Source organism: Apodemus sylvaticus, chromosome 1, assembly GCF_947179515.1.
Source record: "Apodemus sylvaticus chromosome 1, mApoSyl1.1, whole genome shotgun sequence".
Classification (NCBI taxonomy): Eukaryota; Metazoa; Chordata; class Mammalia; order Rodentia; family Muridae; genus Apodemus; species Apodemus sylvaticus.
Window position 1 is genome coordinate 100,623,841 of NC_067472.1, and position 25,352 is coordinate 100,649,192.

Consider the following 25,352-nt stretch of genomic DNA (forward strand, 5'->3'; position numbering starts at 1 on the left):
GAAAGCCAAGAAAGGAGCGAGCTCTCGGAGTACTAAAGCTGGTTCTAGTTGCTTTTACTTGAAGTGCCACTATTAGAGCCCAGCTGCTCGCCCTTGCTTTTAGGCCTGTGAGCCGGAGGCAGCAGGCGAGAATCCCGGATCCTAAATCCTAGATCCGGGATCCGCTTGCCAGCTCCCAACCGCACCGCAGAGGGAGCGCCAGGAGCCGCAGGGGCGGAGGGGCTGGTGGGCGTGGTCTAAGAGGTGGGGGCGTGGTTGGGGTGGGCCTTCGGCTCCGGAGTAGCCCCCCTCCCCCGACTGGTCCGCAGCCCCGCCCCGGCCCCTCCCTCCGGCCTGTGCGACGGGTCCATCCGCGGCGGCGCCGGCGCGGGGACAGACAGAGGCGCGGGACGTGGGGCGGCGCCGCGGGCAGGGCCGGGCGGACGGGCGCTGGCAGCGGGGGCAGCGCTGCGGGCCGCTCCGAGTGGCTGCAGTCCGGGCCTTGCCCTCCCATCCTGCTCCCACGCCGTGAGTGCGCCGCGCGGGCCCCAAGGGTGCGTCTGGTCCTCCTGTGTATCGGGGTGCGGGTCCTGGTGCAAGCGGTGGTGTGTGGATCCGAGCGCCTTTGGGTGGGGGCGCAGATGATTATCAAAAGCTGTTCCTGTCTCTGTCCACGTGAGGCGTGTCCGTGTCTGTGAGAGCAGCGGGGGATTCTTTGGGCTGTGGCTGCTCACGTGAGGTCCATGTTTGCGGGCTGTGTGGTGGGGGGAGGCGCGGGTGGATGGGTGATGGTTCATTTTAGGAGCGCGGTTTTTGGGAGCCTGTGTGTTGGTAGAGGGTACCGCAAGCTGCGGCCGATGTTGGTGGGGGTGGGTGGGTGGGTGGGGTTGCTGATTGGCACTCTGGAATCTTGTGGCCCCGCTTGTCCGAAGGGTTCCTTTCTCCTGAGTGCAGACGCCTCCACCCCTGCTCCCTTCTCCGTCCTCAGTAGGCACCAAGAAGCCCACCGGCCAGGATGGAGGACATCCTTCCTCTGCTGCGGGCACTGCTTGCTGGACAGGAAGCTTCCTGCAGAGGCTGTTTCTTGTAGGAAAGGACCCCCCCTAGTTCTCCCTCAGCCTGGGCCCTGACTGGAGGACTCCTGTCCCCTCCCTGGTTCCCACCTCCTTCCTCCTGGACTTGGTTTCAGAACCTGGGCCACAAACCTGCAGGGACAGATGGTTGCAGGTTGGAAGGGCAGGCTGCACCCCAGGGAGGTCATTCTGACTAAAAAGAAAATTAAAAAAAAAAAAAAAAGGCAGGCCTTGTGCATGTTCCTGGTGTGGGAGTCCAGTGTGGATCGTGAAAACCCAGGACTTGCTCCAGAGGGAAGATCTGAGATTTGAGGGCGGGTGCAGTGGTTATCCAGGTCTCCAGCCACGCTGTGCTGCACTTCAGTGCCTAGCTCCTCGGCAGGGGTCTGGTTTGCTGCAGGTCTGACCTGACAGGTGCCCTGCCTCTCTTGGCTTGGGTGCCTCCAGTGATAGAGCACTCACTAGTTATGCTGTGGGAAGCTACCTTGTGTTATAGAGGTCTCTCTTCTTGGAATTTTGTTCCTTTGTCTTGTTTCTGCTTTTGATTTTGCTTCTCTTTGCTGTGAGGGACTTGCAGAGTTTAAACCTAACTCTTGTGTCACCAGCATCTATTGAGTACTTTCTATATGGTAGTTACCAACTCAGCTGCTTAGGGGACAGTGGCATATCTGCTAATAGAACTCAAGAAAAAAGAACCATAGGTGGGATAGAATTGCCTATGTTCAGAAGATATGTGATTGCTATAGAGAAGAGTCCTGAGAGTGAATGTCGTGGGTGACAAGCTCAGAAAACATTTTGGAAAGGGGGGAGGCAGCCTGTGAGCACTCTCTGGCATGCTTAACCATGTGATGGAAATTAGCAGTCAAATCATCAAGGTAGCTTGCGTTGGGATCTAGTCATGGCACATTGCGGACTGAAGGAGCCTTGATTTTTGAAAACAAGATGACCCTCCTCCTCCCATTGTACAGATATGGGTATCAGGTAAAAATGTTGCTTAGATATTATCTTGTGTGGTAGAGTTAGTGACAGGACTAGATCCCAAATGTCATGGCTTAAAAAAATACATTTTAAATTAAAGTAGAATGACATCACTTTGCCTCCTCCCTTTCCTCCCTCCAGCCTCTGCCAGTTACGCTCCTGCTAACCCTTCTCATGCTCCTCTTTAAGTTGATAACCACCTTTTCTTTGATTATTGTTGTTAATATATGTGTGTAAATGCATGCACAAGTGTAGGGTGATGGGGACCCCCCGCCCTAATGGATACATCTCCTGACTTTTTAAACTTGAGCACATTTTTGCATCAAGGTTACATCAACCTTGTAGGTGGAGGTGAGAGAAAAGTCAGAGTTGAGATTACTTGGGGTCTGGCTGATGAGGCCCGGGGAGAGATGGTTGCATCTTTTATGGAGAAGAGAGGCATAGCAGGAGGAGAAGGTCAGGAGGAAGGGAGTTCAGTTTGGGACTGTTCCTGTTCATCATCCAGGCAAAGATGTCCAGAAAGGCAATTAGATGTACAGGTCTTGAATTCAAGGGAGTCTTTTAGCACAAGGCGTTGGGGCTTGTTAGAATGGGCTGAGAATTAAGACTGTGGCAAATAATGAGATTGCCTAGGCAGAGCATGGAAGCCGAGAAGAGACCCTGAAGCAAACCCCCATGAATTAGCCATGTGAGAGGTGTGCAGTGGGGGGCACCGATGGGGGACTTAGATCATGAAGCCACAGAACTCAGATGCTTCCATTTGGGGGTCTTACTTTTACATTAGCGTCGTCTGTTTGTAAATGTTTCATAGCTCTGTTCTTTTATGCAGTTTTCCTAAGGTACCTATCAAATTCATGTTTCCTCCTCAAGATCCACTTCAAACATCTCTTCCTTTTTGTCATTCTCCACCAAGTTAGAATCATCCTGCCCTAGCGTTTTGAACACATCAGTCTCACGGTCCTTATCACCTTGTCATTACACATGTCCATGTCGGTTTCTCACAAGTTAAAAAAAAGTAGGGGCCACTTGATCCAACTTTGTGTGTCTGGTTCTGAGATGAAGGGCTGGCTGTAGAGTGTGTTCAGAGACATTTCTTGTACCTGCTCTGTCAGACATTAGTGGGGGAGATTAGTAATGTGAATTTCATCTCTTCGCTTCCCTAGAAAGGGAAGGATTGCTCAGGTCCTAGGGCTTTCCCCTGTCCATTGTTGTTTGTTCTCTTTTGGAGAAAGCCCAAAGGCTACAACCTACAGACATTTGTTATTTTTCTGAGCCTCAAGTGGTCGAGTATACCTGGAGGCTAGAGAGTCGGAGAGTGCCATTTTAGCAGGTGAGCCTAGCTGACTCCCTGTGCCCATACACCCCTCAGCAATGCCTGTGGTCACCTCCAGATGACAGCTGGGTGAATCCTGCACGGTGGGAATGCTGTGTGGCTGGAGGAGAACATGGAAAGGGAAGGTGGATGCTTGGGAGTCTGGAAAAACTGAAAATCTTTGAAGCATATTTCCCCCTGCCCATCCAGCATCTCATCCATTCATACCAGCTGTCTTCACTTGTTCAGAATCAACTTAACTCTGAGTCTGACTTCTCCAGTTCCCAGAAACTACACTTCTTGAGGCTAGAGCAGCTTCGTTGTGGCCTTTAAATCACAGAGTCTCTTATATTTCACAGCGACAATCACTTCCTCTCTTCTTCCTTGGCCTCCAGATAGCTTGCTTCCTCTCTGCCATTCCTGTCTCTGATGCCTTCTCAGTCTTCTCTGCAGACTTCACATTCTGAGCCTTTATCTTAGATGTTGGCGCTCCTGGGGGCTGAGCTGCAGGCTCTCCTTTCTCCCTCTACCCTGGCGTCATCCACTTCACTGTGGCTTCAGAAATATTCTTCTACCAAAGACATCTAAATCCATGTCTCCTCTTTCCTACACTTGAGGTTGCCTTTCTAACCAACAGCTGGATTGTTCCACTTCTGTTGTGTCCTGTGAGCACCGTGGAGTCATTGTGCTACACGCTGGACTTGTCATCTAAACTCTTCCAGTTCCTAAGCTAGAAAACTAGTAACCATTCCTAATCCTGTCTTCTACCCTGTCTCTTCATATAAAATCAACCAGTTACCAGGTTCTATTGGTTTCTGCCTGTGAAAACTATTTTGGCCTCCCCTAGCCACCACCCTCCTCGGGCTGGTTTTTTAAACTTCCACTCTTGACCTCTGTATTTTCCACACAGCAATCAAAAATCTACTTTTGTCATTCTGGGCTTAACCCTCACCCATCAACCACCACCAAACTTTTCCTTTGCACTTGGATAAAGCCTTAATCCCCTAAGAGGGAAGGGGGTAAAGTCTAAAGTCCTTAATAAGGGCAGCAAGGTATTGTGTGGTGTAGCCCCTGCCTAGCTCTGCATCTCATTTGTTAGCCCTTTCCTGCCACAGGAGCGTGAGCGAGTGAGCGATGCAGCTTCCAGAGGCAGAAGGCCTCTGTAAGGTACCCTGTACCTTATCCATCCTCGATCTCCCTTCCTCTGGGCCCATCCCTGCCCCAGGTCCAGGTCGTGGACTTTCTTTGTACTCCCAGAACAATCTGTTTCCTTATGTTTGTCACCACACTGCATTGCAGAAGTCTGCTTATTTGATTGTGGAATCCATGAAGGCTCAGCTGTGTTCATTTATCTTTGTGTCCCAGCAGAGGTGTCCACTGCATGCTGGGTGAGGACTGCCTCAGAACCGAGCCATAAAAGAGATGGGTGGGGTAAGGGACGGAGATGCCCAAGGAAGGAGGTTACATCCTAGTTCTGTGTCCAGAATCCTCCAAATTCTGCTGTGATAAACAACCCAGTTGAGTCCTGGCCTATTGGAGGCATTATCTCTAGAAGAGAGAGGTGGCCCCGGAGCGGGAAGAGCTAGGGAATCAATCTATGGAATCCTAGATTCAGGCTGGGGCATGGCCACAGCAGATGTGATGCCTTGTGTATCAGAGTGGGAAGCTGAAGCAGGAAGGGGAAGGGAGGGAGGAGCCCAATGCCGCTTCTGTGTGACCGGCTGGGCGATCCCCTGGGTTTACAGAGGGGTGGAGCCTACCGGCCAGCTGCCCCAGTCTGGCTCAGGCTCAGCAGCTCCTGGTACTCTGTCCCCCAGCCCTGCCATTTGCAGACTGAAGCTTCAGCGTGCCTCCAGCCTCCCTGCCCTGCCAGCCACCAAGCTGCCCTCCCTCCCTCCCTCCCTCCAATGATGCCCTGGTAGTAAGTCCCCCAAAATGCCAGTGCCAACATCCGGAGAGATGGTTCTCCAGTGAGTCCTTCCTTCCTCCCCACACCCACCCGCACGCATACACTGGACAAATGCACTTCAGCTTTCCTCCCATACCTTCCCAAACCTGAAGGGGCTTATGGGCTGTCATTCATCGTCGTCGTCATCGCCATCGTCGTGTCGTCTTTAAGAAACCCATGGTGCATGAAGCTGGGCACAGCAGTGGCGACCTGGCCCAGTCACTGCCTGTTTTTCATCTTCATGGATAAGTTTCATCCCAGATTGGCTACACCTGCTTTGTTAATGTCACCTGCTCATCACTGTGAGCCAAACTACTCCGCCATAGCCACACAGAGTGAACACGTCTAGTCTTTCACCTATTTCACCCCACCCACTCTCACTCTCCACTTTCTGTCCCAAGATTCTGCCTCATCCATTCTTATTGCTTTAAGGGCCGTCAATATGCCGGAGATTCCAAATCAATAACAAGCCCAGACTTCTCTAGAGCACCTGTATTCTGTTTCTCACTTAACAGCTCTACCTGGACATCATGTCCTTACTTCAAACTCACCTCGCCTGGAACAGCATTTCCTCGGGCAGACACACACACACACACACACACAACTTAGCTCTTTCTGTCTATCCATGGCCCTCTGTTTGCTTAGTTGAGAAACTGGCAAGTTGTTATCAGTGTCCCCCTTTCCTTCTGCCATCCAGTCTATGACACTGTCCTGATTCATCCACATAGACATTACTTGCATTCATCTATCTTTCTGCCTCTGGCTCTATAACACTATTATCAGAATAGGCGGGGTAGTTTCCTGATGGCCTCCCTCATTCTGTTCCCCCTTATATTCCTCCGTAATTGTCATATCAAAAGAGTGGTCCAGATTGTTCTCCTTCCTTTGTAAATTGCCTCATCCCTTTGCCTGTCTTAGGATGAAGTAATATTCTTACCATGCCTAGGAGTCCTTCCTAATCTCTGTCCCTCTCTGAGTGCTGCTGGCCTTCGCCTTGCCTTAAGCACATGGTCCATGTGAGTACCGGCCTTCTCCCAACGATGTCCATGCACTTTTGCTTCAGCCGCGCAGACTCCCCACCTCTCCTACCAGCACCCCTCCTTCCATTTTCTGCTTGCAGAGTTCTTTGTCCTCACTCAGTGAAGAAGTTCACTTCTCGTCACACCGTTTTCCTTCATAGTACTCCTTGCCACCTATGGGCAATTATTTACTTACTTGGTACTTGCAATACTTTCTTCTCATTGTCGTTCTTGAGAACTGGTCTCTCATCTAGCTCTGGCTATCCTGGAACTCACTGTGGCCTCAAGCTCACAGAGACCCACCTGCCTCTGCCTGCCACATGCTGGGATTAAAGGTGTGCACCTCCACACCCACATTTCTTGTGACCATGCACACTGGAATATTTTGAATCAGTTATCCAATTCATAAGATCATTCTTGTAACACACTCCTTGCTAAGTCCTAGAAATGGAGAAGTAAAATATGCCTGCTTTCAAGAAAACTGCATATTTTTCAAGAAGGGAGCAGAGAAGTAACAAAATTATAGTATAGGGTAAGGTTTAGGATGGGGGAAATGCAAGAAACAGGGGAACAGTGGTAGCACCTAAGACAGACTTTGGGAAGTCTGGCCTTCCTTTTTTTGTTTGTTTGTTTTGTTTTGTTTTTCGAGACAGAGTTTCTCTGTGTAGCCCTGGCTGTCCTGGAACTCACTCTGTAGACCAGGCTGGCCTCTAACTCAGAAATCTGCCTGCCTCTGCCTCCTAAGTGCTAGGATTAAAGGCATTTGCCACCACCGCCCGGCAAGTCTGGCCTTTCTAAAGGAAGTGACGTTTACATGAAAATTAGACAAGGAAATATGGAAGGCAGAGGGGAACAGAATATCTTAACTACAGAAACAAAGAGAACTTGAAGTTTTCTAGGAAGTGAAACCATTATGACAGATCATATGCTGTGAGACCAGAGGTTGAATGAGAGGTGAGGATAAAGTGTTGCTACTCAGCCTCTAGGGCCAGTTTAAGAACTTTCTCCTCTGGACAGTGGAGAACCATCAAAGGAAGATAAGAGGGATAATGGTAGGGTCACATCTATGTGCAGCAGATTCACTCTGGTTAGAAGGGGTGGCAGATGAGAGGGCACAGGCTCAGGAGCAGAACACCAGTTCCTGCGTCCTAGTAGAGAACTCGGGGCAGGCTGAGATGGGTGCAACACTGTGGGATTTGGGAGAAAGGAGTGCTTGCGAGAGTCATCCTTAACTGTTAATACTGATCATTGGTGTGGTGAAGAGGGCACCCCCAGGCAGTTGTGCTAAGTGGTGGGGGGATGGACTACCTGAATGACTCTTAGAGGCTGGGTGAAGGGAGGCGCTGAGCAGAATAAGAGTTGGGGGTGTCAGTGAAGAGTTGTCCCTGTACTGTGCACTTGACATATACCTCTCTCAGACTCTTAAAACAGGCATGTGAGATGGGAATTAGTCTTTGCATAATTAAGAATTAGAAACTGAGCCTGGCAGTGGTGGTGCATGCCTGTAATCCCAGCACTTGGGAGGCAGAGGCAGGCAGATTTCTGAGTTCGAGGCCAGCCTGGTCTACAGAGTGAGTTCCAGGACAACCAGGGCTACACAGAGAAACCCTGTCTCGAAAACAAAAACAAAACAAAACAAAAAAAGAATTAGAAACTGAGGCTTGTAGATTAGAATGATCCAGGGTCACTAAGCTGCCAAAAGAAGGCCTTTAAAATCCAGTGTAACCCCAAATCTGTGCTCTAAAATAGTGCCATGCTCAGGAATCACTCAGCCCACGCACTTCAGCACCACCTTGTCCTGTCCCTGCAGGGAAGAAAGGGGCACATTTCTCTGCAGGAGATCTGGTGGGGAGAGGGGGAGAGGACTGCTGGCCTGCCTGCTGCTGACTGTTTCTCTGTACACAGGCTGGTGTGAGTGGCAGGAACCATCTGTGGTCACCATGGCAAAGAGGGAGGACAGCCCTGGCCCGGAGGTACAGCCAATGGACAAGCAGTTTCTGGTATGCAGTATCTGCCTGGATCGGTACCGGTGCCCCAAAGTTCTGCCTTGTCTACATACCTTCTGTGAAAGGTGAGGAGAGCTACCTGAGGGAGACAAGGAGTCTGCAGCCCCTCCCCCCTCAAGGAAAACTGTGTTTTAAACAAGAGGAATGTGCATAGGTGAGAGAGGGACAAAGGAACTCCATCCTGCAGGAGACAAGGATTTATTTGGTTGCAATGAGCTATGAGAATCAGGAACTCTGGGTATTGGGCCAGAGAGTTGCCTAGAATCAGGCCTCGTCGGCTCCTTCCCAGACCTCAAGGCAGCCAAAGGAGAAATCCACACGGAGGCTCCCAAGTAGCACTGGGGCCAGCATAGCTTGTGACTGACGGAGGGATGGGTTAGGTTTGTTCTTCTCTGCCTGTTCTGAGGCACTAAGTGAAAGGCAGTGCTGCGCAGCCTCTAGGCTTCCGTGTATCCTGCCTTCGTTCTCCTAATATTTCTTTATTGTGTCAGACCCTATCCTTGTGATGTGTATGCACCGAGGAGAAGCAAAAAAAAAAAAAAAAAGGATTTTCTTTTATGGATTTATTGAGACAAGATCTCACTATATAGCCCTGTCTAGCTTGGAATTCACTATGTAGAGTAGGCTGGCCTAGAACGCACTGTTCTCCTTTGCCTCCCAAGTACTGGTATTGAAGGCATGTGCCACGCCACCATATCCAACCCTACAGACATGATCTTTATGATTTAAGGGTTTGCAGTAAAGTGAGGGAGGTAGCAATCAGATATTTATAGAGCTGCATTGTAGACCCATGAATTACACTCACAGTAAATTCTGCAGATACAGTGTTCAGCTGTGTGAGCTTAGTGATCCGTTAAAGCTTGTTGAATCCTGTGCATCCCAAGAGTTAGGTAAAGGGAATTTAAGAGCAGGCTAGGCAGAATGGAAAACTCAGCAAGGCCATGGGGCCTGGGAGTGTGTTCCATAGGGACCTATGAAAACCCTGTGGAGCTGGAGCAGAGGGAATGATTGGCAGTGTCTGGGAGGCGGGCTCCATAAGTCATCTCACCTGAGAACCACTCAAAGCCCCTGCATGGTTTTATGCATGCTCACGTTGTGTTTTGGCAGCATTTTCTCTCTGACCTCCAATCTCATGGCTGTGTCTTAGATGTCTTAGCTCCCAGGTCTTCTCACCGGGCTCTCCCAGCCGTCTATCTATCCCCTGCTTCCCTGAGATTCCAGCTGTATTGCCTTCCTCCTGTTTGCCAGTTGGCAAAGATCGTGGTCTTCTTGCTCATTCAGATTCTTTCATCAGCCTGTGGACCCCAACCCACTTATGTCTTAGTTCTTAACTTTGTGCACAGACATCATCTACTTTGTCTGTCTCTGGAAAGTAGCGCCTTCATGATTGTGAACCCCAGCCCTTCTGCTTCTAGCTCCTTCCACCCAGCTAATGCTGTCACCTTCGACTCACTCTAAAGCCTAGGCTCCTGGGCTGCTCCCTTTCTTCCCACAGGCCACCTCCCCCTGGCTTCCCTTTCTTTTCTGTCCATCCCCAGCCCTACGGCTGATCATGTAACTCTCCCTGGCCCAGTCCCCTCACGCCTATGTCCTTCGCTAAGCCTTTGTTACAGAGGCTCCATGCTATGTCACAGCTGTAACTGGATGCACTTGTACGCTTAGGTCACTGACCACTCTTGGGGGAGATCAATGACTGCTTACAGTTGGCCATGGGTTTTCTAATTTGTTTACATGTATTATTTTACTTAAGATGCATTATTTTTTTCCCTTTGACTGTGTATGGTGTATGAGTGGGTGCATTTTCTAGGTGTGTGACTTCTTATACATCATGTAAAGACCAGAGGAAGATGTCAGATGTCTTCCTTTATTACTGTCTGCCATATTGCCTTATAATAGGGTCTTTTGTTGAAGCTCATTGTTCGGTTAAGTTGGCTTGCCAGTGGGTTCCTGGGCTCTGCTGTCTCCATCCTCCCTTCCCCCAGTACTAGGGTTATAGGCATGTGCAGCTATGCCTGGCTCTTTATGCAGGTACTGGAGATTCAAACTCAGCCTTCATGTTTGCATAGCAAGTCCTCTTACCAGCTGAGATATTTTCCCAGCTCCAAAAGGATACATCATTCCCATTTTAAAAAGCTCATTAGTTGTATGGAGAGTAAGTTATATAGGAGTAAGAGAAGAAACAAGGCCAGTTGGAAACTGTGGCAGTCCAGGAATTCTGACCAATAGGAGTTATCCATCAGTTTCAAGGTCATAGAAGGAATAGAGTCAGAATGATGAGTGTCATTAGGGACAGGTTTCAGAGTCAAGAGGTGGCCGCTGATGAGATGTGGGCGGTAGTGGGAGAATGAGGGGAAGTGAAGGGCAGGCTTGGTGGTGAGGAATTAAGGATGGAGATCCCATGGTGGAGATGGGCCCTCCGCTGATGTCAGAGCCATTGAGAACAGTGCGAACGTGAGGGAGTGAGGGGGGGAAGGGAGAGTTGAGTCAGGAAAAGTACTTCAGTAAGTGAAGGAAAAACTCCTAGGTCAGTGGAGACAGCAGCAAGGGTGGGGGTGGGCATAGGCAGAAGAGAACAGCTTCAAAGGAGCTGCAGACACTTAGAATGTTCCAGTTGGGAAGAAGGAGGAGCCAACCCCACCTTCTGGCCCTAAGGAATGTGGAGCATGAGACAAAAACCACTCTCTACTGGGAGGGCCTTCAGGGAGAAGTAGGTCACAGAGAAACCAGTTATTATTTGTAAAACACTTAAGATCATACCCGGCATGTAATGTTTGTTACATTTTAATTCAGAGCAGGAGGCATAGGCAAGAGGACGAGAGGAGTCTGGGATACAGGACGGTTTGCGCCGTGGCTATCTTTCCTCTGTAGACTCACCATCTCCCAACACAGCCGCCTGCAGTCTGCTGTCTGCCTCTAGTAATCATCACACCCCACGCCCCAGCCCCCCCACCCGGTGACTCATCCCAGCCATCGTCGTCGTCCCCTACTGCTCCAGGCTTCGCTGTGTGCTTGAGCCCGCCTGAGACGTTAGGCACCTTTATTCTGACTCTGTCCCCATGCTCCGCTAAAGCCACCCTTCCTGTGTTCCTTCCCCCCACCAAAGGATGGGACCCATGCCTCCCCTTTAGGCCAGCCAAGCCTCCCTCCATCCCCAAGACATTGTCTTACTGGTTTCCTAGTCTCTTCCATCATTCCCTTTCTACTGCTAACTTTAGCTTAAAGAATCCCCCATTGTAGTGGTCTGGAGGTGTGGCTTGGTAGTAGATTGGATAGACTGCAAAATTAAGTGAAATGCCCCGTATTGGCAGGGAAGAACTGTCCTCTTGTCTCCTTGCAGCACTGTCCAGGCCTTCAGCCCCTTCCCACTCAACTGCCCAGCCCCTCCACGCTCCAGCTAGTACCATTCAGACTTCTCCCCGGCAGCCACCGTATGTCACCTTCCCAGAGAAAAGGCTCCTCATGTTTGCCAAATGCAGTGGGCACTTTCCACTCCTGAGCCACTTCCCACCCTGTGAGTCATTCCCTCCTCTGGACCCACGTCTGACTGGACACAGTCACTCCCCAGCCTCTCCACCCATGCCCTCTGCTCTTCATGTTCGTCCCGCTGCATTCTTTGTCCCTCTTTTACCAGAGTCTCCATCTTCTCTGCCTCCTCCGTCTTAGCTGCTGTTGATACCTCGCCATCTCTGTCTCTTAACCACTCTTCCCAACAGTGCTGTTCTTCTGTGTTTTCTTTTCTTTCTTTCTTTTTTTTTTTTTAGATGTACTTATTTTATGTATGTGAATACATTGTCACTGTCTTCAGCCACACCAGAAGAGGGCACCGATTGTGAGTCATCATGTGCTTGCTGGGAATTGAACTCAGGACCTCTGGAAGAGCAGTCAGTGCTCTTTACCACTGAGCCACTGCTCCAGCCCTTCTGTGTGTTTTCATTTTGATGTGGGCCAGCATCTTTGTCTGAGATGCCTAAGCTGGGAGGTCAGGAGCAGTTAAGTTCTCTCACTCTCCATATCTACTCGTCATTGTCTGTATCTCCTCTCTTTCCTCTTTCCTCTTACTCCCTGTCCAGTCTTCCACCACCAACCCCAACTGGGGCTCATTGCATAGCCCAGGCTGACCACCGTGTAAGCGAGGCAGTCCTCTTCTCCATCTCCAGAGTGCGGGGATGATAGGCGTGTGCTGCCACACCTGGCCGTGTTTCTTCACATAAATGTGTTCCCACACAGACCCCGCATCCAGGTCTATCTCACGTCCTGCCTGGAATAATCTGAGGTGGCTGTCCTGTCCACCTCAGATTCCTCTTCCTCCGGCTGCCCGCTGCTGCTGGGACCCACAGTGAGGCTCCTCCTCTTCTCTCCTCATCCCTGCTGCCCCTAGCCTGCTAAAGTGCTTCCTGTGCCCTTCTTCCCTCCCTCGCCTTTCTCTGCTTGGCCTAACAGTTGTTTCTCCACCCGGGTTTCCTTGGCCTCTGAAGGTCTCCTGGCCTCTTCTCCACCCACCTGAGCCGTGGCACCCCCATCTCCTCTGCTCTGTGTGCTTTTGCAGGCCGCCGGCTTTACCTTTAACCCCCTTACGTGTAAGCGGGCCTCTTATATTTAATCCCCTGTGTGACCAAATTCTGTGCTGTCGCCGTCTTATAAGGGCAGATGCCTTTGGTTCATGGAAGTACTTTGTCAGCGGTCCTAAGTGGATTAGGTCCCTGGCCTGGAAATTGAACTAAGGCACCAATGTCTCCAGGCCAATGTCTTTAATCTTTAAATTCTAATTCTGTGTCTTTGTTATCCCTCTGAAGACTAGAACTATTTTAAAAGCTGGCACTGTGTTTTATTTTTTTATCCTCAGAGCTCGGCACAAATTTGGCAAGAATAAGCAGTTGGTAAATGTTTAATGAGTTACAGAGGCCAGGACTGGCGGGGTGAGAGCTTGTTACAGATTTTCTTGAGGAGGTTTGGTAAACACCTGTGAAAGGTGAGCCTTTGTTTGTTCAAGCAGAGGAATGTAGACCAGACTGTTCGTGGACCAGGGATGCACTTCAGCTCAGTCCTCAGGGGCCTTGTAGCACCTGCTGGTGGATGAAGCCTGTGTGCACCACACAAAGATGCTCTTAATCAATCGCACGCCTGTGTAAAAGGGGTTAGGCCTCTGCAAGGGCCGCTTGGCCACTCCCCCTTGACTCTCCCTTCTCCTCGGCAGATGCCTCCAGAACTACATCCCTCCTCAGAGTCTGACACTGTCCTGCCCAGTGTGCCGACAGACATCCATCCTTCCAGAACAGGGTGTCTCAGCCCTACAAAACAACTTCTTCATCAGCAGCCTCATGGAGGCCATGCAGCAGGCACCTGATGGGGCCCACGACCCTGAAGACCCCCACCCCCTCAGCGCAGTGGCTGGCCGCCCTCTCTCCTGCCCCAACCATGAAGGCAAGGTGGGCCCAAGCGAGGCCCAGTGAGGCCAGGACTTGGGGTGGGAGGAGAAGGAGAGGTGAAGAGGGTAGGGCAGTCGGTTGGCGATGGGTGAGGGGCTCTGCAGGGGTGAAGAGGGCCAGAGGTGAGGGGACAAAGAAGTGCAGTGTGGCTATCGCCTCACAGGAGCCCTTGTACCAGCAGACGATGGAGTTTTACTGTGAGGCCTGTGAGACAGCCATGTGTGGCGAGTGCCGCGCAGGGGAGCACCGCGAACATGGCACAGTTCTGTTGCGGGACGTGGTGGAGCAGCACAAGGCGGCTCTGCAGCGCCAGCTTGAAGCTGTGCGTGGCCGGTAGGCATCATCTGGGGACTGGTGCCTCAGCAGGGGATGGCAGGGACTGGGAGGGGAAAGAAAGGATCTGGGAAAGGCAGAAATGGAAGGCTGAAGGTCAAGAAGGGGAGCGCCCAGAGGCGATAGTGAGGCCCTCTTTGAAAAGGCCTGCTGTGGCCAGGACACCCTCCGGCCATCCTGGTATGAGATGCTCTCCCTCCGCAGATTGCCACAGCTGTCTGCAGCTATCGCCTTGGTTGGGGGCATCAGCCAGCAGCTGCAAGAGCGCAAGGCCGAGGCCCTGGCCCAGATCAGCGCAGCCTTTGAGGACCTGCAGCAAGCGCTGCAGCAGCGCAAGCAGGCTCTGGTCAGCGACCTGGAGAGCATTTGTGGGGCCAAGCAGAAGGTGCGTCGGGTCACCTTTGCTGACCATGGTCTGTGATGAGATAGAAGGTCTTGCTGCCTCCATAGTCCACAGGCGGTTTCCTTCCTTCCAGTTTTCGCTTTGTCTCTTGATATGGTCTGTCATTGCTTGGTCATCTGTCCCCCTGTCCACATGCAGTGACATGGTCTGTCATTGCTTGGTCATCTGTCCCCCTGTCCACATGCAGTGACATGGTCTGTCATTGCTTGGTCATCTGTCCCCCTGTCCACATGCAGTGACATGGTCTGTCATTGCTTGGTCATCTGTCCCCCTGTCCACATGCAGTGACATGGTCTGTCATTGCTTGGTCATCTGTCCCCCTGTCCACATGCAGTGACATGGTCTGTCATTGCTTGGTCATCTGTCCCCCTGTCCACATGCAGTGACATGGTCTGTCATCTGTCCCCCTGTCCACATGTGTCTCTGTGTCTGTCTTTCCTGCCATGATACTATAAGCTCCTCAGTAATCCCAGCCTTTCTCTTTGTCAGACTGCACACTCACTGCTTCTCTTCTTCTTCAACAGGTGTTGCAGACACAGTTAGACACACTGCGCCAGGGTCAGGAACACATTGGCAGTAGCTGCAGCTTTGCAGAGCAGGCACTGAGACTGGGCTCTGCCCCTGAGGTTTTGCTAGTAAGAAAGCACATGCGAGAGAGGCTGGCTGCTCTGGCGGCCCAGGCCTTCCCAGAGAGGCCACATGAGAACGCACAGCTGGAACTGGTCCTTGAAGTCGATGGGTTGCGGAGATCGGTGCTCAATCTGGGTGCACTGCTCACCACCAGTGCTACAGCACACGAGACAGTGGCCACGGGTGAGGGCCTGCGCCAGGCACTGGTTGGCCAGCCTGCTTCACTCACTGTCACCACCAAAGACAAAGATGGGCGGCTGGTGCGCACAGGCAGCGCAGAGCTGTGTGCAGAGATCACTGGCCCCGATGGTGTGCGCCTTGCAGTACCAGTGGTGGACCACAAAAATGGCACATATGAGCTGGTGTACACTGCTCGCACGGAAGGTGACCTGCTCCTCTCAGTGCTGCTCTATGGACAGCCGGTGCGTGGCAGCCCTTTCCGTGTGCGTGCCCTGCGACCTGGGGACCTGCCACCTTCCCCAGATGATGTGAAGCGCCGGGTCAAGTCTCCAGGTGGTCCTGGCAGTCATGTGCGCCAGAAGGCAGTGCGTAGGCCGAGCTCCATGTACAGCACTGGTGGCAAACGGAAGGACAATCCAATTGAGGATGAGCTCGTCTTTCGTGTTGGTAGGAGGACCAAGCACAGAGCCAAATGAAGGCTAAGGGCAGAGTTAAATGAAGGCTGAAGGGGGGGCTTTGGGGGGGCCAGGGAAAGGTGGTGGGGGCTGGCTCGGGCAGGGGGCTTGGGGAGGCTCAAACTGATCTCAGCATTCGTTCATGTTTCCCTTCTCATCTCTTACCAACAGGCAGTCGTGGAAGGGAGAAGGGTGAATTCACCAATTTACAAGGTGTGTCTGCTGCTAGCAGTGGCCGCATAGTGGTAGCAGACAGCAACAACCAATGTATTCAGGTAAGCCTGCTTACCTAGCTCCTTCAGTACCAGAAAGGACTCAGACTCTATGGCCTTCAGGTTACTTCCTGGAAGAGGAGAGCCACAGTCAATACTGTCTTTAAAGAGCCGTGAATTAAAGCACCTCTTGCCCACCCAGGCCTAAAGAGTGCCCTGGACCTTCAGGCCAGCCCAGAGTTCCGGTTCCTTCCTGTTCCAGCCATGCTGAGACTGTTGAAGCTCCTAGATCAGTGGCTCTCTCCTTCCTCCATGTCTGCTCTTGAGCTTTCTGCTTGCTGGTCTGCTTTGTCTTAGTGTTCGTGTTGGAGATCTGCCCTTGCCGGCTATCTTCCAGCATGCTAGCCTGGCTCCGGAGAATGCAGCCATCTGATTGGCTAGAGTGCCTTTCATCGGCAAGAGGGTAGCACGCAGCCACAAGTGGGTTTGGACCTGCCTTTCTTTTCCTTGTACCTCTCACAGTTTATTTAGGCGCCAGTCAGACTCAATGTTCATGGTCTCTGATGGACTGCAAGCTTCTTGCTAGAACCAGGAAACGTGTCTTCCCTTCTTCACATCCCGTGCAGACAGCACTGATCCTGGCACAGTGGGCATGAACGTGGTAATAGTGTAGTGATTGAGTGCCTAGGCCCTGAAACCAGAAACCTCAGCTTGAATCCTGGCTCTTCCTGTACTAGCAAGTCATGTGACCTCTTGGCACTGAAGTTAACTAATGTGCAAAATTAGGAAACGCATTTCTCAGGATGGTTGAGAGTATTAAATGTACCACACACAACACCTAGCTCTTGTTAAACATATCATTGACTGGGTATGGACTGTAAACAAAGTTGAGGTGGGAAAGTATGGGGCGGGAGGTGCCCATCCCGTCCGGCTCCAAGAAGCTTGCTGTTCGGAACCTGAGGTGGCTGAGGTCAGATTGTAAATTGTTTTGGAAATGATTATAGAATGTTGACTTTCCCCTGTGGGATTAGCTACTGTGCACCTCAGTTCTTAGTCGTGTATTATTGGGCAGCAGAACCCTAACCCTAAAGATCCTTATTTCAAACAGCTTTACGGTTCTTGGCCCTGCCTGGATGGCCTTGCCGTGAATCCAGCTCTGCCCTTCTTGTCCCTCTCTGCAGTTTCCTGACCCACTCCACCTAGCACAGTCTCCTGCAGCCAGAGTACTAGGCCTGCTGGCTCTCTGGTTTTCTTAGGGTAGAGGAACAGAGAAACCCAGGAAGGGATTTGGGGCCAGCCTAGATGAGGAAGGGAAACTTGAGAGCCCTGGGGTAATGCTGGGATTCTACTCAGGATCACTTTTAACACCCCCTCCCCTTTTCCCTTTAAGCTAGAAATTCTTCCTAGCATCAAGGTTGAGATTCCTGGACATCTGTCATGTTGTGCAAATACTTGGGCACTTAACACATATGCGGAAACACTGTGCTTCTCACAGTGAAGGACTGTGAGAGAGGCCGGCATAGTCCTCTCTTCCAAACACCTGCTATACTGTAATCGTCCTTGCACAACCGTCCACTCCCAAGTCCACCCGACATCACAGCCGCTGGAAGCTTCTTCTTGGATTCCAAAGCTGAGCACTTGCCTCTTCCTCTGGGCTACTTGGGACTGAGAAGATGTGACACCTCCCACCCCGCCCTGTTTTGCTCCTGAAGCTGGGGGTCCTTGTGAGCTTGTTCAGTCAGGCACGGTGGAACCCTGCTGACAGAGCATACACACACAACAGCAAGAAAACACTTTGTGATTTTGGATGAGTAACTTAATGTGTAAATCTTTGGCACTGAATCACTGTCTTAGTGCAGAACTGTTGATGAGCCCTTGCTGGGAGCATCCTTTATGCCGTGGCTGGTCACATTCTCTTCTGACCTTCCCCGCCCTTGGCTCTCGTAGTTTTCACACTTTTCCTTCTCTGGGTTGGTTTGTTGGTTTTGTCTGTTGTCTCTTTTTGTTGTCATTTCTGTTGAGAGCTTTGAAATCAGAAATCTACTTAATGTTGCCAGGTCTAGGAGAGAGATGTAGAGGCCACACTGAGGAGTCCTAGTGCTGTGAAGGAAACTGGCAGCTTTTATTGAGTGCCAAATGTCATGGTAAAGAGGGATGGGATAGAGAATAGAGGGACTTGGTGGGCTGCATGTGTGGTGTTCCCATGAAGAAGCAGGCCCCTTTTAAGTTGATGAGTTTACTTTTATCCCTATTGAGTGTTGAGGCTGCTGTGTGGCTTCCAAATGGATCTGTCCATCAAGTTCCGGCCTGAGAGAGAATTGGGAGTTCTTTTGTTGGTTGAATGCCTACTGGATGCCAAAAGCCACACAAAACTGAAAATGCAGCGGCAGACAAAACAGACACAGCACCAGCTCCAAACAGGGCTTGCATCCTTAGAAGGGGCAGATCACAGATACAGCTACAAAGTGACAGTTGTTACAAAGAAAGCTATAGAATGCATACTGTAGGGCCCTAACTTTACATGTATGTATTAATTTAAACAAAGGGAAAACTCTGAAGAAGTGACCTGGAAATTTGGAATTCTATAGATAAATAGGAGTTGGCCAGTTCTAATAGGGCGCGTGAGAAAGGATGGGAAGAGTGAGGCTTCCCAAACCCCACTGAGTCTGCATCGAAGCTGCCAGCAGGGGGAGCATCATGGACCACCTCACTGCTGACCTGCCTCTTCCTTTTAGTCCCGTCGCCACCCCCACCACCCTTTTATCCTTTGGTACTTCCTCTCTCCTGCTGACAATTCTGACTTTGCAAATGCCCAGTGCAGACCCCAGGTGCTATGCTGGCTGACCAGGTGAAGGCTTGCTACAAGGTCTGTGTCAGGAGAACTGATATGCTGTGGTCAGACAGGTCTGGGAGACCTATCTCTGTGTGGCCCGGCCCATGAAGGAGAGAGCAGGGCTGAACTGAACATCAAGTCCAAGGCTCAGAAATTTGAGCTCTCTGTGGTAGCTCCTTGGCTCTGATCCATCTATCCATCTTGTGTCCCCAGAGACTATAACAAAGTGGAGTGTATGAGAATTATGCAATGAGTAATGGAGCTGTTAAATTAGAAGCTGTAATCTAAGAGGGAAAGATTAAAAGAGACACTTTAGGATGAAGAGATCTTAGCATCTTGTGAGGCTAAGGTGGAAGAGAAGAGGAGGAGACTGAAGGGTTCCTTCTCAGGGACTGGAGAGTTGGCTCTGTGGTTAAGTGTACTGGCTGCTGTTTCAGAGTGCCAGGGTTCAATTCCCAGCAAGCATATAGCAGCTCACGATTGTTTATTACTCTAATTTCAGGGGATCCAGTGCCCTCTTTTGACCTCCATGGATACCTGCACTGGTGGTTTATAGAGATGCAGGAAGGCAAAACACCCACACGCATAAAATAAAAACCTTAAAAAAGGATGTATTCTGTCCAGAAGGAAGGCTGCTTTGTTAGCCATAACCCAAATAAAACAATCTTACCCACTTTCCTTGCCTGCCCCTTCCCAGTTGGCTGTGAAATTCTGTTGGGTCTTTCTCCTGTATTTCTCTTGAATCCATCTGCTTCCCTCTAGATTGATTCCTTGGTCCAAACCTTCATCGTTTGTCATCTAGATTCCTCCTTTAGCTTCTAACTGGTTGGCTAGCTTCTAGTCCTAACTCCTTCCTGTTAGACTATTTCTGTAAAAGCAAATCTGATCTTGTTGCTCTCTGGCCATGAATTGTCAGTGGTTCTTAATTATAGCCAGGGAAAATGTAGCTCCTGTTGACTACTCCAGCCACATCAGTGAGGTCCTCAAACAGGGCTCCGCTAGTTCGCCTCAGGACCTTTCACAGATCTTGAGGATGGTTCTTGATATCTTTGTTGGCTGTTGGCTCACATATATCCTTCTCTTGGTGCCTTTTCCCACTATAACCTTGGCCCCTGTGGTGTTTCCATACCCCTTCACACCTCTCCTGCATGTGCTTAAGGTAGCTCTCAGAGATTCCTCTGTACCCTGGCATGGTGTCAGCACGTACTTGTTGAATAAATGGGATCTTGCTAGGACCCAGCACCCTCTCCTATATACCCACAGTGTTCCCCTCCTCCCTGCACCCTCCCTTGCTCCTCTACTCCAGGTTTTCTCCAATGAGGGCCAGTTCAAGTTCCGGTTTGGGGTCCGTGGGCGCTCACCCGGACAACTACAGCGTCCTACAGGTGTGGCAGTGGACACCAATGGAGACATTATTGTGGCAGACTATGACAACCGTTGGGTCAGCATCTTCTCTCCTGAGGGCAAGTTCAAGGTGAGTAGCTTACTGTCCCTGTACTCTAAACCCCTGGTGACCTGCTCAGATGGCTGTACTACTAGGTCAGGCCCTGAAGTAGTCTATCACCAGCTCAAGTTTCTGCTTTGATCCCAGGCCAAGGCTTTACTCCCTACTATACTAGTCAGGATAAAGTCCCTTATGGTGTATGCCTTTCCCACAGACCAAGATTGGAGCTGGCCGCCTCATGGGACCCAAGGGAGTAGCTGTGGACCGGAATGGACATATCATCGTGGTGGATAACAAATCTTGCTGTGTGTTCACCTTCCAGCCCAATGGCAAGCTTGTTGGGCGTTTTGGAGGCCGTGGGGCCACTGACCGCCACTTTGCAGGTATAAGAAAACAACGCCAAGATCCAGACCGAGATGTTCCAGTTCCGTAGAATTTCCCAGGGTCCTCTGGTTGTAAAGACCCCTTCTGTATCTTCACCCTGATTCCCTTTTCTACTGCCTAGTTCCATCGGCTCAGAGACAGGGTATCTCACCCCTCCCAGAGATCCTACCCCTCACCTGACAGAGTGCCTCAGCTCAGTGCTTTACAACCCAGCCCTCACTTTCTCTTCTCAGGGCCCCACTTTGTGGCTGTGAACAACAAGAATGAGATTGTTGTAACGGATTTTCATAACCATTCAGTGAAGGTCAGTGTCTTCCCCCCTCCACAACCACTGTCCCAGTCACCCCTCCTCTTCAAAAACTTCCTTTCTCCCTTCCCTCCTCTTTCAAGTCCCCTTAAAAATCCTTCACTGAACCCTTTGTCTTAGACGCTATGCTAGAAGCTGGGGATTCAGTGTAAGCAAAACAAATACAGTCCCTGTCTTCTTGGTTTGAGTAGGTCAGGGTAGAGGAGACAACCAGGAAATTACAATCTGAAGTGATAGATTCTGGGTAGGTGCAGGGAACTGTGCAAGGGTTGAGCAGAGGGCATTGATAGAAGGGGAGACCTAAAGCACCAGTAGAATTAACCAAAAAATAGAGAAAGAGGGAGTTTGAGGCAAAGGACCCAGAAGAGATTAAGTGTGGTAATCCCAGCACTTGGAGGTAAAGACGGAAGGATCAGCAGTTCAAGGTCACCTTATCTACATGAAGAATTCAAGGACTTTCTGAGATATGTACTACCCTCTATTTTAAAGAACACACACACACAAACACACACACACACACACACACACACACACACAGAGAGAGAGAGAGAGAGAGAGAGAGGGGGGGGGGAGGGGGAGAGGGAGAGGGAGAGGGAGAGGGAGAGGGAGGAAAAGACCTACATGGAAGTTGGCATTATTTATGGTGCTCTGGAAACCATGGGTACTTCAGACTAGGTACATTGCTGCAAGGTGCGGTTGAGACCTGTGTGCCCTGTGAAGGGGCTGGCCCCTTTTTGTTTGTTTTTGGTTTTTTTGTTGTTGTTGTTGTTGTTTTTGGTTTGGTTTGGTTTGGTTTTGGTTTTTTTGATTTTTGGTTTTTTCGAGACAGGGTTCCTCTATATAGCCCCGGCTGTCCTGGAACTCACTCTGTAGACCAGGCTGACCTCGAACTCAGAAATCCACCTGCCTCTGCCTCCCAGAGTGCTGGGATTACAGGCGTGTGACACCACCGCCCGGTGCTTGCCCCCTTTTTAAGAGCTGTGGGAAGTGCTTAAAGAATTGCAGGCAAGGGTGTGGTGAACCCCCTGTGTCTTAGAAAGGTCACTCTGACTGGGGTAGTGTTAGAGACAGTGGTCAAGATGAGACATAAGAGCATCCAGACTAGAGACAGGTATTGCAGTATGTATATGAAAGGCAGACTCAAGACAGAACCAGAGATGTGTCGCTGAGAAGGTGGAATGGAGATGGTCTGTCCCAGTTGGGTGGTAGCAGTGTCACAATTGAGAAATGGGAAGTACCACTCCCCCAGGGAAGCATCATCTGCGCAGTGGGATACTGCATGTGATCCCTGGGAAGAATTTCTGGGCTAAACTGCAGATCTGAGAATTCTCCCTGGAGCTTTGCCCCACCCTCCAAGGCCTTGCCCTCTGCCTGAGGCCAAGTCCCCAGTCCCTAGCCCCTTCCCCCACCAGGTGTACAGTGCTGATGGAGAGTTCCTCTTCAAATTTGGCTCGCATGGTGAGGGCAATGGACAGTTCAATGCCCCCACGGGAGTAGCAGTGGATTCCAATGGGAACATCATCGTGGCCGACTGGGGCAACAGCCGCATACAGGTGAGTTAGGCCCAGGGATGGCTTGAGAGTGAGGCTTTCTCTGTGCCTCTGTCTTTCCCCACAGACTCTTCTCTGCCTGACTTTACTTCTGCTTCCATTCTCCACATCTTCCCCAGGTATTCGACAGCTCTGGGTCCTTCCTGTCCTATATCAACACGTCTGCAGAGCCACTATATGGCCCACAGGGCTTGGCATTGACCTCGGATGGCCACGTGGTAGTGGCTGATGCTGGCAACCACTGCTTTAAGGCCTATCGATACCTCCAGTAGCTGCACAAGGGCCCTGCTTGGCTCATGGAGGGACAGACATAGGGGTGATTGGACAAGAGGGTCTGGCTAAGAGGTGGGCCAGGCCTGGCAGCACTGAATGTGGGCTGAGGGCATGGGTGTGCCCAGTGCCCCGCCCTTCCTCCCCAACCCTGCGGTTGCACTTTATTTATTCGGTTCTTGCTTTGGTGACTGGGTGGGCCTGGACTGGTCCCAAGGATGTGTGCAGAGCTTCACCCTAACCCCTTTACACACCCCTCTTACACCCTCAGTCTGCTCTCTGACCCCCAGCCTGGGGCCAGAACAGCCTCTTCCTTCAGAAGTCCCTCTGGTTGTCTCCCTACCACCCCATACACACTGACAGAGACAGCAATATCCCACCCCATAGTAAATAAATGTGTTCGCCAAGGTGTTTTTGCTAGGTTCTTGTGGGGTGGGTCTCGGAAGGGTTGGAGTATTGGTGTCTACTGTGGACTAAAAAGTAGTCAAGAAGACAGGCAGATGACACAGGATCAGCAACAAGTGGTGGCATTTTTAAGGAATATTTTTAATGTTCTTGTCTTGTGTTAAATATTCATTTCAATTTTATTAATGTGGATATTGTGTTTGCATATCTTTCTGTTCACTACATGCATAAGGTGCCTGTGAAGCATGGAAGAATGTTAGAGCCCCGGCTCTGGAGTTAGAGATAGTTGTTAGCCATCATGGGTGCTGGAAACCAGGTCCAGGTCCTCTTCAAGAACGAAGGGGGCTTCTACCTGCTGAGCCATCTCTCCAGCCCCTAAAGAATACTTTTACTTATTCTTTGACAGTGTCACACGTATATAAAATGTATCTTGGCTATATCCACCTCCTCTCCCTGCAGCTCCCTGCCCTCATGGTCTCTTCTTTTATAACCCACAGAGTCCAGTTCCAGGTTGCTTAAAAACAACAGCCACAACAAAAACAAACAACAACCACTTCAGGCTACGAGAACAAAGGAGTGAATCTCTGGGACCCCAGCCATTTGCCAATGCCTCATTCCCAGGCCTTGCATCTCTTGCATTCACTGTAGAAATAGACAGGTCCCTCCACCCTCCCTTCACGGGTCTACAAACTAGGAAAAGATGACTCTTACCCAGTACATAGCCACGGCTACAAGGAGAACCATTTTAGATATGAACGCATTCCCTGAGGCTTGTCCAAGTGGAGGTTGGATGTAAGAGGCTCCATAGTCACTCCATAGAGGTCATTCCAAAGACTCGGACCCCTAACCTTTTCCATTGCTGTGCTCCAAGGTTGCTGCCCTTTTCCCACAGTAGAATGGAGGTTTTCACATTGCATTCCAGAGCTCCAGTCTCTCGGGGTAGGACTGCTAATCCCAGAGATAATTAAAACAGTATTCAGTAAACTGGAAAGTAGGAACTACAATTTTTCTTTCTCTACTGGAGACTGAAGCTCATGAAATAGGTCACATTGTTGGCTGAAGAGCAGCGTTGGATCTGTCGTTGTCGTTCTCTAACAGTAAATTACAGAGTCTTTCATTCTGAGCTCCTGGTACTTAGCGTGATGATTGGCAGAGGAGGTTCACAGATTGGAGGAATAGTGGGTCTGAGGAGGCTGGTCATGAGAGGTTTTGAAAGAGAGAAGATACTGTTTAATAAAATTCCTGGGCATTGGATTGGAGGCACTATGAACGTCACAAAGTCTTTGCAGAGGTCAAGGATGTACTACTTGGACCACATGGAAGCCTTGTGGTCTCCAGGCTACGCACCTGGCTCTGATGATGAGCAATGCTACCTCAGTCCATGCACTGACTGTAGTGGCACTGCTCATGTCTGCAGTGGGCTCAGTGTCTGCAGAGTCTAATCCTCCCCTCCATTCCGAGCAAAGCACCAACTGCAATACAGAATGGAAGCTCCAAGTTCCTATTCCTCAGCCTCTTTTTGAATGCCTAAAAGCAAAAGGGGGAAGTAAAGTGATGGTAAAGGTGGCCTTCCTTGGATGGGAAGTCCTGAATACTTCCTGTGCCAGCCAGAGAGCAGGACCCACCCTAGAGCTGGTTTCTAGACCTAAGTCATGCAAGCGGTGTCTCAAAGAGAAGCCACTTAGTTCCTCCTAGATCCATCCACCCTAGGTATTTCCTGTCTAGTTCTGATCTGAGGTTCACGTAGGTATACATGATTCTAGGATTGTGGAGCTCATGTCGTGATTCAATTGGGATGACTCAAGTGATCTTCACATACATGGGGCATCTTCGTCAGGACCGATCAGAAAGTTATTTTTGTAGTCCTGCATGAACTCAAATCCTGCTTGCTCAGTGACCCTCCATGACAGTGGTTCTCAACCTTCCCAACGCTGCAACACTTTAATACAATTCCCCATTTGTGGTGACCCCCTCCCAACCAAAAATTATTTCATCACTACTTCATAGCTATAATTTTCCTACTGCTATGAATCATAATGTAAATATCTGCCATGTGACCTCTCTAAGAGGTTGGGACACACAGGTTGAGACCACTGCTCTATGATCATATATGTTGCTGGACACTTACTACTTGAAACAGTTGGTAAGAAAAAGCAGTGGGCCCTGGGAAAACTAGGCAGAAATGGTCCTGTCCTTATAGATGTT

General features: G+C 50.4%; 1 protein-coding gene across 4 annotated transcripts; it reads left to right on the forward strand.

The window, feature by feature from the left end:
* The first annotated feature begins 327 nt into the window (after positions 1-327).
* On the forward strand, positions 328-23,150 carry Trim3 (tripartite motif containing 3). Of its 4 annotated transcripts, none has more exons than XM_052155497.1 (12): positions 328-533; positions 8,215-8,380; positions 13,510-13,741; positions 13,905-14,074; positions 14,279-14,459; positions 15,002-15,734; positions 15,914-16,017; positions 20,094-20,261; positions 20,446-20,614; positions 20,849-20,919; positions 22,335-22,475; positions 22,592-23,150. In XM_052155497.1, exons 2-12 carry the CDS (start codon positions 8,250-8,252, stop codon positions 22,742-22,744), a joined length of 2,253 nt encoding a protein of 750 aa, XP_052011457.1. In that variant the 5' UTR covers positions 328-533; positions 8,215-8,249; the 3' UTR covers positions 22,745-23,150. The 4 variants fall into 4 exon arrangements, with proteins under 4 accessions (XP_052011457.1, XP_052011471.1, XP_052011464.1 ...); XM_052155511.1 differs by having other exon boundaries at positions 13,923-14,074; XM_052155504.1 differs by having other exon boundaries at positions 328-507.
* The last annotated feature ends 2,202 nt before the right edge of the window (positions 23,151-25,352 follow it).